This window comes from Rutidosis leptorrhynchoides, chromosome 8 (assembly GCF_046630445.1).
Source record: "Rutidosis leptorrhynchoides isolate AG116_Rl617_1_P2 chromosome 8, CSIRO_AGI_Rlap_v1, whole genome shotgun sequence".
Classification (NCBI taxonomy): Eukaryota; Viridiplantae; Streptophyta; class Magnoliopsida; order Asterales; family Asteraceae; genus Rutidosis; species Rutidosis leptorrhynchoides.
Window position 1 is genome coordinate 350066703 of NC_092340.1, and position 15228 is coordinate 350081930.

Sequence of the window (15228 nt, forward strand, 5' to 3'; positions counted from 1 at the left end):
AGTTAAATAACTTGATCTCTTAACAAACTTTTTGTAGAAACCTCAAGCTAGAAAGCTTGGATCTCTAATGTTCTTGAAGATCTTTAAAGCAAAAATTTAGATCTTCAAGTTTCATGAAGATCATAAACACAAATTTTGATCTTTTAACAAAATAATGAGATCTAAAGCTACAAAACTGAGATCTAACAAAGTAATGAAGATTCAAAGCTAGAAAGCTTGAATCTTTTATGTTCTTGAAGATTTCCAATCAAGGTTTGAATCTACAAGATATAACAAGATCAAAAGCTAAAAAGTTTGATCTTTTGATGATGATGATGATGATGATGATGATGATGTCGTGACTAAGAAAGAAAAAGAAGAAGAAAGAAAATTCAAGAACTTACAATTTCTTAAACTTTTAGTGTGAGAAAGACTAGAGAGAAAATTAGAGAGAAAGTGTGTGTGTGTGAAATGAGAAATGAAATGAAGTGTGAAATGAGGATGAGGTTTGAATTTATAGTGGTGGTGGTGGTGGTTTAGGCTGACGGTTTTGGGGACAAGGGGGAACCATTTTGCTTTTGCATGGGTGGTGGTACAAAGGTGGTGCTTGTAAGTTGGGATCCCATGCAACAAAGTGTAGGAAATGGTACACAAATATGCTAGTATGTTGGCTTATCTTAATGGGTTTTGTCCTACATATTAATGGGTTATAAGTCCATTAAAATTGGGCTAACTTAAAAGTCCATTAGCTAGAGTAGGGTGGGCCTTAGTCCATTAAGGTAAAAAGTCTATTAAGACTAACTAGTGTGCATTAGTAAAACACTAAACGTAATTAAGCAACCAATAAGCCAAGTAATTGTCATTAGAAAATAACAATTAGTTTTAAGCAGTCATAATACTCCAATTATGACAAAAGTTTAATGTGTACAAAGTACGTAGCTCTTTTTAAACGACAAGTGACACTAACGGTCGTAAAAGCATTCGAGGATCAAGTTAAGTGATTAAGCACTTAATAACACGTTGTAAGGTATTAACGAAAGTAATTAACATGAATGATGATCCCAGAATATAATATAGCTCAGTACGCACAAATACGCAGTTTCGTGAAAATAATAAGTATAAATACAAGTCAAAAAGGTCGGGTCGTTACATTATTAGCAAAAATAAGGGTCATGATAGTCACTATAAAATAAATTATTAGAGATTAGAGAAGATGTCGTTTACTGGTCGTCCATTTACAGTGGTTTATACTCGGTCTCGGGAGATTGGAGTGCGGACATAGGAATCAAAAGGGCTCAATATTAGAGGTTAATTGGTACCGTTACAATTTGAAGTATTTGGATCGCTAGAAATGATGCTCTGTTTTACGATGAGTTCACATGTCGTTCGATAACAGTATAAAAGCTCAAGGTTAGGGCGTTTGAATGGGCAACAAATGCAAAAGTTATTGATATCCTCACCACTCTACATTTGAGACTCATACCCTTAGGTACTATTATAGTCACGTATCGGCTACATCGTTTCACAGTTAGTAGATTATCCTGTTTTCGACATTCTATCTTGGTAATTTTGTTGTAGTTTCATTTGAGCTCATAAGCCAATTAGGTAATGGCCTTAATGTGGGTTCGTTTGTAATGTGCCTAGCTATTATTTTGATGGCTAGCCTTGTTTCTAATATATATGTTTCCTTGTTTTTTGCAACAACAAAAAAAAAAAAAAAAAAAAAAAAAAAAAATTACAAATCGATTATATATTTTAATTTTTTTTATGTAAACTAATTTTTTATTAAAAAATATATTATATTTATTAAATATGCTCATTCTTGAAATTAGAATGTCAATAAGGTGACAGATTGTGTGAAATTATTGATCCCGTAAAAAAGATATATTGATCATTGGTAAAAAATTTATCAAATTTTGTTGAAGTTACAATTTTATTACAAAGTTGAAAAAAATTAAAGTTCAAATTTAACACTTTCTTTAAAGAAAACATTTATTATTAAATTATATTATATAGTTACAATTAAGAAATGAAAAAAAAATGAAGGAGAAAAAGAAAGTTACAAAAAAAAATATACATATTAGTATAATGTTCATTCTCATGATTATTGGGGTATTTACCAAATTGCCACTATGAATAGTGTTCATTCTCATGACCAAGGTTGTAAAAGTCGCGACTCGGGGACGCATCGATCAAGACCTAAAAAGGACGCGTCGGCCTAGTCGGGGGACGCGTCGGGATGCATCGGTCGTTGACCAACGTTGACTTTATTAATAATTTCTTAAATATATATTTATATATATATGTAAAATAGTTGATTGTATACCATAAATTTCTTAAATAAGAACTTGAATTTAAAACAATCAAACTTCAAACTCAATTAATATTACCGAGTACATAATCAGTAAGAACACATAGAAAAGAGCGGCCCAAAATATGAAAACAAACCCTAATTTTAAAATATATTAGATCTTGACGAAAATTTGACTGACTTTGACCGTCTTTGACAGACTTTGACTGAACTTTTAGCTCCGACCGTCTTTTGAGTCATTTTCAGAAAAAACGGGAAGGAGAACCCAAAAAAACGACGCATCGGCCGACGCGTCGGTCAAGTCGAACGACTTTTACGACACTGCTCATGACGTTTAGTATATTAGTATAATATAATATAATATAATATAATATCATATAATATTGTTAAATGTTTTTAGCATTGAATAGTTACAATCATTTTAACATATCATATTCTTTATATATAAAAAGTGTTGTTTTTTCAATTATTATTTATTTACTTTTTATGCCATTTTTTCATGTCACCTCCATAAATTTTTAAAATAGATCACATAATTAACTTTACCGAATCAACAGGTAATCGATCATTAACACACAATTTAAAATTTTATAATCTTTTTCAGTAACACACAATTTTGTTCACTATTTCCGCGGAGGGTCTTAATTGGTTGGCAAAAAATGTGGTTACAAATAATCTTTTTCACGGTGTGGAAATCGGTAGAGATAAGATTAAAATCTCTCATTTTCAATATGCGGATAATACTATTTTTTTCGGTTCTTGGAGTATGGAAAATATTGGTTACTTGATGAAACTACTTAAATGTTTTGAGTTAAGTTTCGGGTTAAAAGTGAATTATAATAAGAGTAACTTATTCGGGATCGGTGTAGATAAAAAAGAAATTGAGGAGATGGCGAATCTATTTGGTTGTAAAGTTGGTTCTTTTCCCTTCATATATTTGGGTCTCCCGGTTGGTACAAAAATGAATAAAATGGCTAGTTGGAAACCGGTTATTGAAAATTTTGAAAAACGATTATCGGATTGAAAAGCTCGTGCGATGTCTTTCGGTGGATGTTTAAATCTCGTGAATCCGGTTCTTAATAGTTTACCGTTATATTACTTTTCGCTCTTCCGTGCTCCGTCTACCGTGCTTAAAAAACTTGAGAGTGTGAGAAGGAATTTTTTTTGGGGTGGGGCGGGTGACGAGTCGAAAATCTCGTGGGTAAAATGGGATGATGTTATTCGCCCCTTGGCAGATGACGGACTAAATGTGGGTTCTATTTTTGTTAAAAATTTTGCATTTATCGGCAAGTGGTGGTGGAGGTTTTATACCGAACCCACTTCCTTGTGGGTTAGTGTTATTAAAAGCATTTATGGGGTTTCGGGTTCTTTAAATTTGGGTGGGAATACTTCACTTGCTTATTCTAACACCATCTGGAGTAATATTATTAAAACAGGTGACGACATTAATCTTCTTGGGATAGATTTTTCCAAATCTATCTCTAGATCGATTGGTAATGGTAACAACACTCATTTTTGGGAAGACTCTTGGTTGTTGGATGTTCCTTTGCGTGAAAAATTCAAAATATTGGTGCGGCTTGAAACAAATCATAATGCTTTGGTGTCGGATCGGATTGTTCGCGATGGTGATGGAAATAGGTTCGTTTGGAATTGGTCCGAAGGGTTAGCGGTCGTACGTTAGGCGAACAAGTTGAGCTCGAAAATGCCTTGTCTTCGGTTACCTTGTTGGGGAAAAAGGATGACTTATGGGTTTGGCACCTAGGTGGGTGTGGTAAGTTTTTTACCTTTTCTCTTTGGAATCTTATCATGTCCCATATGTTCCCGGTCCATGCGTCGCCTATTCCCACTCAAGTTAACCGCCTTGTTCCAAAAAAAGTTGGCGCCTTTGTTTGGAGGGCTAAGCGGAAAAGATTGCCCGCCTTAGTGGAGCTTGATAAGAGGGGTATTGATCTCAATACTGTCCGATGCCCTCTTTGCGATGATAATGTTGAAACCGTTGAACACTCCTTACTAATGTGCAAAAATGTAAAGATTATTTGGGAAAAGGTTTTTAGTTGGTGGGGTATTAATTCGCCTTGCCCGGGTTTTGATGAACTTTTTTGCGACTCCTTTTCGTTACCGATGTCGGATGTGGGTTCACAAATTTGGCAAGCGGTTAGATGGACTAGTGCGTATCTCATGTGGAAAAATAGAAATCAAATGATCTTCAAAAAGTCGAGTTGGACTCCTCCGATGGCGTTGAGCGAAATCCAAGTAAAAAGCTTTGAATGGATCTCGAAGCGTTGCAATTTGAGAAAGATCGAATGGCATGATTGGCTACATAACCATAGTATTTATATAACTTAATTCGATTTTTATAGTGCGATGTATTTCATATTGGTGTTTCCTAGTTGCTAGCAGTAGATTCTAACTCGGTATCGAGCGTTTTGTAACTAGGTTTGGACACTTTGTATTCGTGGTTTTTTTGTCAATATATCTGCTTTTCCAAAAAAAAAAAAAAAATATTATAACAAACAATGGTATTTATGCGCTATATAACTTACATCGAAATAAAAATGAAATTATTTGCTTGAGTTATTGCTTTAACCCAATATCTATTTATATTATATTTCATATAAATATAATAAGGTGGTTTAGAATATTTAAATTTTCATAGATAGTAAATTAAAAAAAAATTGACCCACGTGTATTTATCGGGTAAAAGTTTATACCCGAGTCATGGGTATACTATACCCGTTGCGAATGAAATCTGGCTCGCAAATCCGTTATACCTTCTTGAGCAACTAGCAGATATACCTGTTAACTCTCATATTTATATTTAATTACCCATTAATATGCTCATATTATTTAATATAAATTCTCAATTTTTCGGGTTTACTCGCGAGTTATGGGTATCCGCGAACACATATTGTTTAATATGTGTAGTTCTTAACCCGCGTCGTTGGTCTTCGCAGGTCATGGGCACATGCACAATAAAAAAAGATTACCGTATATAGGTAGGCAAGCCTCGGCGAATAAAGAAAAGGTATGGTTGGTAATTCATGAGTTTAAAGAATCTGCGCTCATCACTCACGAGTGTCATTTGTATACATTGTATAGTTTTGATAAACTTTTTTACTGTGTAAAAAACTACTTGTGGAGTATTTCTTGCTACTATTTGTACTCCAAAATTCAAGTAGTTGTGTATTATTGCTAGATGTAGAAAATGAAAATTTTATTCTAGTTCTAACGCTAAACAAAAATACCTATGGTAAGTCCATGTGTGCACTAAATTTATAGTTTGGTGGATGTCAAACTTCTAATATGGATAGGCAGAGCCAAGTTAAACCAAGTGTTAACGTTGATGTTCAGCTGTGGGGCCCATTGTCCTTTTTAATTTATATATTGTGTTTTATTATTTGTACGTATTATATTGTATGAATATACTCGCGGGTATTATTTAGTGAATGACAATGAGTGTTTAAGGAAAGGTAAATGAAATGGGTTGGTGCTAATGCGTCATGAATTCGAATGAGAAAAATTTAGTTAGTTAAAAAAAAATTTAAAATAGCGAGTGACCTTACAAAAGTATGAATTCATTCTAGGCCAATAGGACAACTCATTAGCATGATAATGAACATGGGCTTAACTAATGTAAAGTGGAACGAATGGATGTTAAATCCGATGTAATTTGGTGTTTTGTTGCTCCTTAGCTACTTGCTAAGGAATGTGAGTAATAAAATTTTGGCTATTAAAAAACAAAACTTAAAGTAGTTTCGAAATGACTTTCTAATGATGAGATTGGCATCAACTCAAGTTAGTTGTGCATATATTTTTTTTGAGGAATGAGCTTGAATCAAACAGCTGCCATTGATGGATTTTATAGCCTTTTTTTTTTTTTTTTTAAGAGGAGAAACTCTTCTATGAATAAGCACACTGGCTCTCTCATAGAAGGTAAAGCCTCGGGTAATATGTAATGAGATGTTTCTATATGATGGTAAATTTTTATTTTTATACTCCGTATTTTTATGCAAAAAATATACACATTTAGGTGATTATTATTAATCAACATTCTAAGTCTAGAATATATTACATAATCTTTTTCTTTTATGCTCTGTTACGATAAATTTACCCTTTTTTCATTCAATGATTTTTCGCAACCTCAGACAATTGTTACTAAATTTCTCCTTTTCACCCAAACCCATATAAAATCTTTTAGCAATTTAACTAATTTGATCCCAATAACGCTCCAAGTTGGAACCTTTTTATAAAATCAGGGTTTCCATCTTTCATGGTGTAGGATACGACAATTAAAATCATTCACCTAAATACAAAACTCTGGTTAATGAAGTCCCTTTTGTTAATTTAAAGTTCTAGTTTTTTTGAAGAAGAAAAAAAACAAAACTCAATCTATCCATTATTATATTCATGTATGTGGATAAGGTAATGTTTGTACAGATCCAGATCTGATTCCTTTTTCTCTGATTAGTTCATTTCAATTCCTGTAAAATTCGTATTATTAAAATACAAATGAAATTAAGTTCGCACAATTTCCATTCCATCTTCTGCTAACTTTCATCCCCATTTCCAATTTCTTCTCACCAAATTCCCACCACCGTAAAACCACCCTAATCCACCCAACATCCACCACCAAAGTGTAAAAATGGAGTGTGTGAGAGAGAGTGAGAGGAGAGAGAGTCATGCACACAGGTTTAGTACGACGGGGCAGAGAGATCGCGGAGAGGGAAAGCCTAGGGTTCCGACGACAACAAAGTTTTTCGGGCATCGTTTGACATCATTTATGTTCTTTAATTTCGGTGATCATTGGGCTATTTCTGATCTTTGGCGGGTCTTCAAGCAATTCGGCGATCTTAGGGACATCTACTTGGCAGGCAAACGACTAAGAAATGGACTCAAGTTCGCTTTTGCTAGGTTCCATGGTGTTGGAGATGAAGCACAGTTTCTTCGTCGACTAGAAAGCATAACGTTTGATTCAAGACCAATTAGGGTTTTTAGAGCCGTCAACCGTTCGCAAAACCCTGACTCAAATCATTTCAATACCAGGCATGTTTTTCAAGGCAACGGACCAAAAGGTAATACTGGTGGTGATGTCTGGATACCAAAGGGGTCATCAAAGGTGGGCACTAGTCGTGGAGATGATTTTCCGGCTCTCAATGAGGTATTCGGTGAACCTAAACCTCAGGAGGATTTAAGAACACTGCTGATCAAATCTAGATCGAGAAAGGCCTGGAAATCGGAAGAAGCTGAAAGGTTTCGTACGGTGGAGGTTGAAGATAACTCTCCATTGGTGGGGATGGAAGATTGTATTATTGTTGGTGAACTGAAAAACATTGGTGCACTTAACCTTATTACCACGATAGGGATGGCTAACGGATACTGTGATGACCCGAAATTTTTTGACCAAATTTAAACTTAATCTTATATGATTTCGATACGATAAGCAAAGTCTGTTAAACTGAATCTCAAAATTCTTGAACTATTCAATTACCTTTCGTTTATTCACGATGATGCACGAATAATTATATGTAAATAGATACATATACTATAACTTGAAAACGTAACTAAGTGTTGGGTATATGATACTGTGCATTAATCTTATTTGATTGATTACCTGATTGATATATTTAACTACGGAGTTAAAAGATTATGCCAAACGATTCAAGTAAAAGACATTTACTGAGTCTCTTAAGGATTATGATATCATTACGGGTCTCTATTGAGAGGTCCACGTTGATTTGAGAAATCATTCATTTTTAACGGTATTCGGAACAAATGATAAAGTGTTTGTTTAAATAACGTAACTTGGACACATACAATAATAAGGAATATTAACTGTTGGAATTAGATATATGAATAACCTGTGTTATGTATTTTAAAAACGTGTTTATTAAATATTGAATATATATATTTAAATATAATATTAACTTGGTCATAAAACAATCTGTTATTATATATATAATAACAAATAACGAGACGATGATTTATAGAAGTAAATGACCAAAATACTCGAAAGTTTAAGATATACTTTGAGTGGTATAGTTTAGGAATAATTTAAGACTATATTTTGACAAAGGTACGAGTCGCGAAACGTAATGTACAAGTTTTCTCAACGTACGAAGGGACACTCGAAAAACCGGAACCGGGACATAAGTCGAGTGATGACGTACGACTTATCGGAACAAAAATTACAAGTCAACTATGCATGTGAATTTAATATAATATATAATTAATTATTTAAATTAAATATATTATATATATTATATTAAATTATGTCGACAAACAAAATTACAAAAAATATGTGAGCTGGATCTGACGGCCATGCGATCGCATGGCAAATAGGCATAAAACCCATGTGATCGCATGGGCATCAGAATCAGGCCACACCTATAAAAGCTCGAGCATTTTGGTCTCTGTCTTACACACATACATATCATACTCCATATTTATATTATTATTATTATTATTATTATTATTATTATTATTATTATTATTATTATTATTATTATTATTATTATTATTATTAATATTATTATTATTAATATTATTAATTAGTATTATACATAAAATACTACGACGAGGTTATGAGTGTGTCACTTTCAAAATGGTTTTAAGAGCGGGATAGAGCTAAGGAAATTATGGGTTATTGCCAAAGAGGTTATGGGTAATGTTCGAGGGTATATTTATGAATCAAATCTAGTGTTTATCATCTCTGTTGCGTCTACGTACTTTTCTACAATATTGAATCTCAATATTAATACGTAAGCATTTATATTTTATATTTTATAAATTAATAGTGTATACATACTAGTGCTCGAGTGTATATATTTATACATTATTGTACGCTAAATTTTGTCGTTAAACAGTTATGATGAATCACGAAGTAAATACATATATTACTGATAAAAGGTATATGATATGCATGTTTTTGGAAAGCTGGCGAAAAATCAATAACTTTTCATTTAGAAATCGCGTAATTTCGGTGAACGAATTAAAAGATATGATCAACTGAATTATGATTGACATTGATTGAAATTGCTTTTGAAACTTGTTTGTTAGAATGATAAATTGGATTTTTGAATATTACCAGGCAAGTAAATGAATCCATATATAAGGCACGTCTCGTTTTGTTGAATTATTGTCAAAATTGACTTTTTGAAACGACTTTGGATAACTTTTGTATGTCGATCTCGAGCATTAGGATTGTTATACACTATGACCTGACCTAGCTTGATAGACATTTATTGACCAACATATGTTCTCTAGGTTGAGATCTACGGTTATTTGGTAATCCGAGTTTCGATCACATTTTGGTGAACGACTTTATATGCTGCTAAGGTGAGTTCATTTGCTCCCTTTTTACTCATTACATTTTTGGGCTGAGAATACATGCAAATGCTTTATTAACTGTTTTATAATATTTATATGCGTGAGTTTCATTTGCTCCCTTTTAAAATGCTTTTGAAATCTATATTTTTGGACTGAGAATACATGCACTTTATTTTAAACGCAATGGATACAAGTACATACTAAATTCTACACTGAGTTTGAACCGAAAATCTCTTAGCTTTGGTAACTGTTAACTGCCAGTTATAAGAACTGGTGGGCGCGAGTAGTAGTATATGGATCCATAGGGCTTGATATCCCCGTCCGAGCTAGAGCACTAGCCTTTTAACGGACGTATGCTATTTGAGAAGCGTACACGTTGGTTTGCGTGTATTATTAAGATGATTATACAAAGGGTACAAATTATATATACGTTAAGTTTAGTTACCAGGGTGCTCAATTTCGTAGAATATTTTGATAAACGTTTCTGGATGAAACAACTGAAATCTTGTTATCCACTTTTATATGCAGATTATGCGAAACACTAAAACTATGAACTCACCAACCTTTGTGTTGACACTTGTTAGCATGTTTATTCTCAGGTTCCCTAGAAGTCTTCCGCTGTTTGCTTATATGATAGACAAGCTATGTGCATGGAATCTTACATGGCATATTTTTCAAGAAAACGTTGCATTCACCAATTCATCACCATGTACCTTATTTAGACTGCATTGTCAACGGAAGTACTGTTGTAAACTATTATATAAGGTGATTGTTTATATGTAGAAATCATCAGATGTCGAAAACCTTTGATTTAATATTCATTTATGGTGTGCCTTTTCAAAAGAATGCAATGTTTATAAAACGTATCATATAGAGGTCAAATACCTCGCAATGAAATCAATGAATGACGTGTTCGTCCATATGGATTTGGAGCGATCGTCACAGATACGATGGTATACATATTAAGTACATTGGTGGCCTACATGTGTTATTGATATGTGCCAACAGTGTTACGGCCAAAAATATTGTATGTGATGCTAATTCGCCTGTGAAAAAGTGCTTTAATGAGTTAAAATTGTGGGATGGCCGTTCAGTCAATTCGGGTAGATTAACGTGGGTCGAGATCATAGGGGTTCCGTTTAAATATTGGTCTTGTAGTACCTTTAAATCAATTGCGGAGTGGTGGGGGCCAGCCCTGGATTTCAAGAATTGCAATATTATTCGTGGTAATCAAAATCTAATTTCGGGTAAAGTCTTGATTCATACTAAGAATGACGAACGCATCAATGGAATAGTAAAATTGGTCGCAGGCATCTGGTGCAAACATGTTGGTATTTCAGAATGTGAAGATAAAATAGAACTTGATTTGGAAAATATTCCACAGTCGGATTGGGACAGCTCGGAAGATGAGGAAGAAATTCCGGATTCTTTGTCCGGTGATGATGCTTCCGATGAACTTGAAGATGGGGAGATTCGATCGAAAAAAGGTCAGGTGAATGGTGACGGTCATGGCAGCTTACCATTGCAGGTGGAAGATGATGGGTCTTCCTGCATGGGAATTAAGCAACCTTTTGATAAAGATAATAATGATGATGCTTTTTTGTCCAATGTGCAAGAATCACCTATAGATGCAAATATCTCCAAGTCCAAGACTCCGGATACCAAGGTGAGGTCTGATGTCTCGAATAAAAAAGTAAATCCTGAGGGCTGTTATTCGGGTACTAGTGTTGGGTCAGCTCACTTCAACTTAAATGGGCCCAACTTTCATGTTGATAAATCTGGCCCAGTATCTCGTGATAATCCAGCAAAGGTGCTTAGTGTTGATGGGCCTATTAATCAAAATAAGTTTAATGTCATTAGGTCGGCCGATCCAAGAGATAATGTGGTGATAGAGGATCTCGGTGATACCGATTGCTCATCGGATGAAGAAGAATGTAAAAGTCCAGTTAAGAACTACGGTGGTGACGGGGTGGAGAAGGCTAAGATTTCCGGTGATACATCCTCGTTGAATGTTATGGATACCGCTAACAACTATTTGCCTAAAAAAGCAAGTAAAGGGGTTGTTTATGCTTCTGATTCGTCCAATTGCTGCTGGAATTCCATCGGCAACTGGAAAGCTTCATCGAAAATTTTACATGCGAAAAAATCGACTAGGAAAGGGAAAGGCGTTGAGGATCCAAGTGGGATTAATTGTGTGACATGTGGTAGTAGAAGATCGAAACTGAGTAAGAAGCCATCGTCGTCTAGGAATAGCAAGAAGAAGGAGGTGAGCCAATTGATATCGGAAAACAGTATTGGAGTTGAGGAATTCGGCACCAATCTTGGTCTAAAATGGACCAAGAAAGATATGTAAGTGTCTTCTTTCTCTGTTCGTATCTTCTTTTTATTTATGAAGATTATTTCCTTAAACATTCGTGGGTTCGGGTCCGGGAAAGAAAGTAAGTTTGGTGATGTTAAAAGCTTATGTTTGGTCGAAAGGCCCTCTATTCTAGCATTTCAAGAAACTAAATGTCATAACCTTGTCGACAATTGGATATTCGGGCTTTGGGGTTCTAATGATTGTGGGTATGTTCAAAAAGAAATGATTGGTAAGTCGGGGGGACAATTAATAATTTGGGATAAAAACATCTTCGAGGTTTATAGTGAGCTAATTGGTGACTTTTTTATTGCTATACGGGGGAAATGGAAACAGTCGGGAAATGAATCGATTATTGTCAAGGTGTACGGTCCGCATGATGACGCCAATAAATGTAAGTTTTGGGATTCGCTTGACAAGATCTTGTGTATTGATGGTGTGTCGTGGGTCATTTGTGGGGACTTTAATGAGGTTAGAGATAAGTTGGAAAGATTGAATTGTGAATTTTTTTATAATCGGGCTAGGAGGTTTAACGAGTTTATTGATAGAAATAGTTTAGTGGATATTCCTTTGGGTGGGAGGAAATTTACTAGGGTTAGTGATGATGGATTGAAAATGAGTAAACTAGATAGATTCTTGGTTTCGGACGACTTTCTTAGCTTTTGGACCGATCTAAAAGTGGTGGCTTTAGATAGAACTGTATCGGATCATTGTCCTATTATGATGTCGGATGGTAAAGTGGATTTTGGGCCTAAACCGTTTAAAATCTTTGATGATTGGTTCGTGGTTGAGGGTATTGACAAGGTTATTGCCGATTCTTGGTCTGGTCCAATGGGGGGTAACCGGAAGGATTGCGTTTTTCGTAACAAGTTAAAAAGATTAAAAGGAGACCTTAAAGAATGGAGTAAAGTTCACTTTGGCAAGCTTGATTGTGAGATTGAGTCGGTTAAAAAGGTGGTAACGGATCTTGAAATGAAAGCAGAAGTAGGTAGTTTAAAGGATGAAGAGCGGACTAAATGGCTAAACTCGAGAAAAACATGGATGGAAAAGGAAAAAATCAAGACAGGGATGCTAAAACAGAAAGCTCGTGTTCGTTGGATGATCGATGGAGACGAAAACTCAAAATATTTTCATAATTCCTTAAAGAGGAAATATAATAAAAACAACATCCGGGGGATTAATGTTAATGGGTCTTGGTGTGAAAATCCTAATACAATCAAAGAAGTTGCTTTCAACCATTTTAAGAGCATATTCGAGGTACATAATTCGGATGGACCAAGCCTTGAAGGGCTGTTTTCTGAATTGATTACATCAGCGGACAACGAGCTCTTAGAAGCTCCTTTCACGGAAGGGGAAATTTGGGAATCGGTCAAATGTTGTGGTAGTTCGAAGGCCCCGGGACCGGATGGGTTCAACTTTGGTTTTTTCAAAAAGTTTTGGTCCATAATCAAAGATGATTTGGTAGGTGCTATCAACTGGTTTTGGGTTTTTGGCGAGTTTTCAAAGGGTTGCGATGCCTCTTTTGTTTCCCTTATTCCGAAGAAATCGGACCCGCTGAGTTTTAGTGATTATCGCCCGATTAGTCTTATTTGCAGTTATTATAAAATTATCGCGAAGATGTTGTCTTTGAGAATTTGTAAAGTGGTACCTAGTCTTGTAGGGAAGGAACAGTGTGCGTTTCTTGGGGGTAGATATATTCTAGACGGTGCATTAGTTGCAAATGAAGTGGTCGAAGATCTTAAACGAAACAAAAAGCACGGCCTAATTTTTAAGGTAGACTTCGAGAAAGCCTTTGATTCGCTTAATTGGGATTATCTTCTTGAAGTGATGAAATGTATGGGGTTCGGTACCAAATGGTGTAAGTGGATTTCCTCGTGTCTTAAATCGGCTACAATCTCCATTCTCATAAACGGGTCTCCGACAAGTGAGTTTAATCTTAAAAGGGGCGTTCGCCAAGGTGATCCCTTATCACCTTTCCTTTTTATTATTGCAGCGGAGGGACTTAATATCCTAACGAAAAAGGCGGTTGAGAGAGGGATGTATAAAGGGGTGGAGGTGGGTAAAGATAAAGTCGTCATTTCTCATTTGCAATATGCGGATGATACGATTTTTTTTGACGAATGGAGTAGACGTAATGTGCGAAATTTAATGTACTTGTTGGAATGTTTTGAACGGGCTTCGGGGTTGAAGGTTAATTATAATAAAAGTCAATTATTTGGGATAGGCATTAGTAATGATAACGTGGAAGCTCTTGCGTCTTGGTGTTCATGTCTTGCAGGTCGGTTGCCTTTCATGTATTTGGGTATTCCCGTGGGTAATAAGATGAAGAAATTGAATGATTGGTCCCCGGTGATCGAGATATTTAACAAGAGGTTAGCGGACTGGAGAGCAAAAATGATTTCATTCGGTGGACGGTTAACTTTAGTTAAGTCGGTTCTCTCTAGCCTACCTCTCTATTACTTCTCGCTCATTCGTGCCCCTACTTGTGTGCTAAATTCTCTCGAGAGTGTGAGACGGAATTTTTTTTGGGGCGGGACGGGTTCTAACTCTAAAATGTCATGGGTTAAGTGGGAAAAAATCCTTCTTCCTCACGAAGAAGGAGGTTTAAATATCATGTCCTTAAAAAGTAAAAATTTAGCTCTTCTTTGTAAGTGGTGGTGGAGGTTTAAAACCGAAACTAACACTTTGTGGGTCGCCGTAATTCGTAGCATTTATGGTTCTAATGGAGGTCTTGTGCTTGGAAACGGGCTTATCCGAAAACCAAACGCTAGCCTTTGGAATTCTATTTGTGTTGCAGGAAATCATGTGGACGGGTTAGGGATTTCTTTCTCTAAGTCTTTCATACGCTTGCTCGGGGACGGGAAAAGCACCTCTTTTTGGAATGACATTTGGGTGGGGAACGCAAGCCTCAAAGACAAATTCAAAAGATTATACAGGCTCGAGATTGACAAAGATATCAACATCAGTAACAAAACCGAAGAATTTAAGGGAGATGGGCTCGGCAATTGGGCCTATCCACCTATGGGACGAACGAATAGTGAACTAACTGAATTGCGAGATACTGTTCGGAACTTGCAGCTGATCGAAGATAAAAAAGACTGTTGGAGCTGGAATCTCAATTCGAAGGGTACATATATGGTCAAGGACTGTTCAGTTCTAGTGGACAAAGTCATCCTACCACGTGCGGTTAATTCAATTGAGTCGTTGCGAAATGGTTTGGTTCCAAAAAAAGTAGAGGTGTTTATTTGGCGGGCGA

At 35.5% G+C, this 15228-nt stretch overlaps 1 protein-coding gene across 1 annotated transcript; it reads left to right on the forward strand.

The window, feature by feature from the left end:
• The first annotated feature begins 3326 nt into the window (after positions 1–3326).
• On the forward strand, positions 3327–3971 carry LOC139864602 (uncharacterized mitochondrial protein AtMg00310-like). The gene has a single exon (XM_071853182.1). It carries the CDS (start codon positions 3327–3329, stop codon positions 3969–3971), a length of 645 nt encoding a protein of 214 aa, XP_071709283.1.
• Positions 3972–15228: the final 11257 nt, after the last annotated feature.

Bases quoted from the DNA above. Each gene is read 5' to 3' on its own strand.
- LOC139864602 (XM_071853182.1), top strand. From the start codon at position 3,327: ATGTCTTTCGGTGGATGTTTAAATCTCGTGAATCCGGTTCTTAATAGT.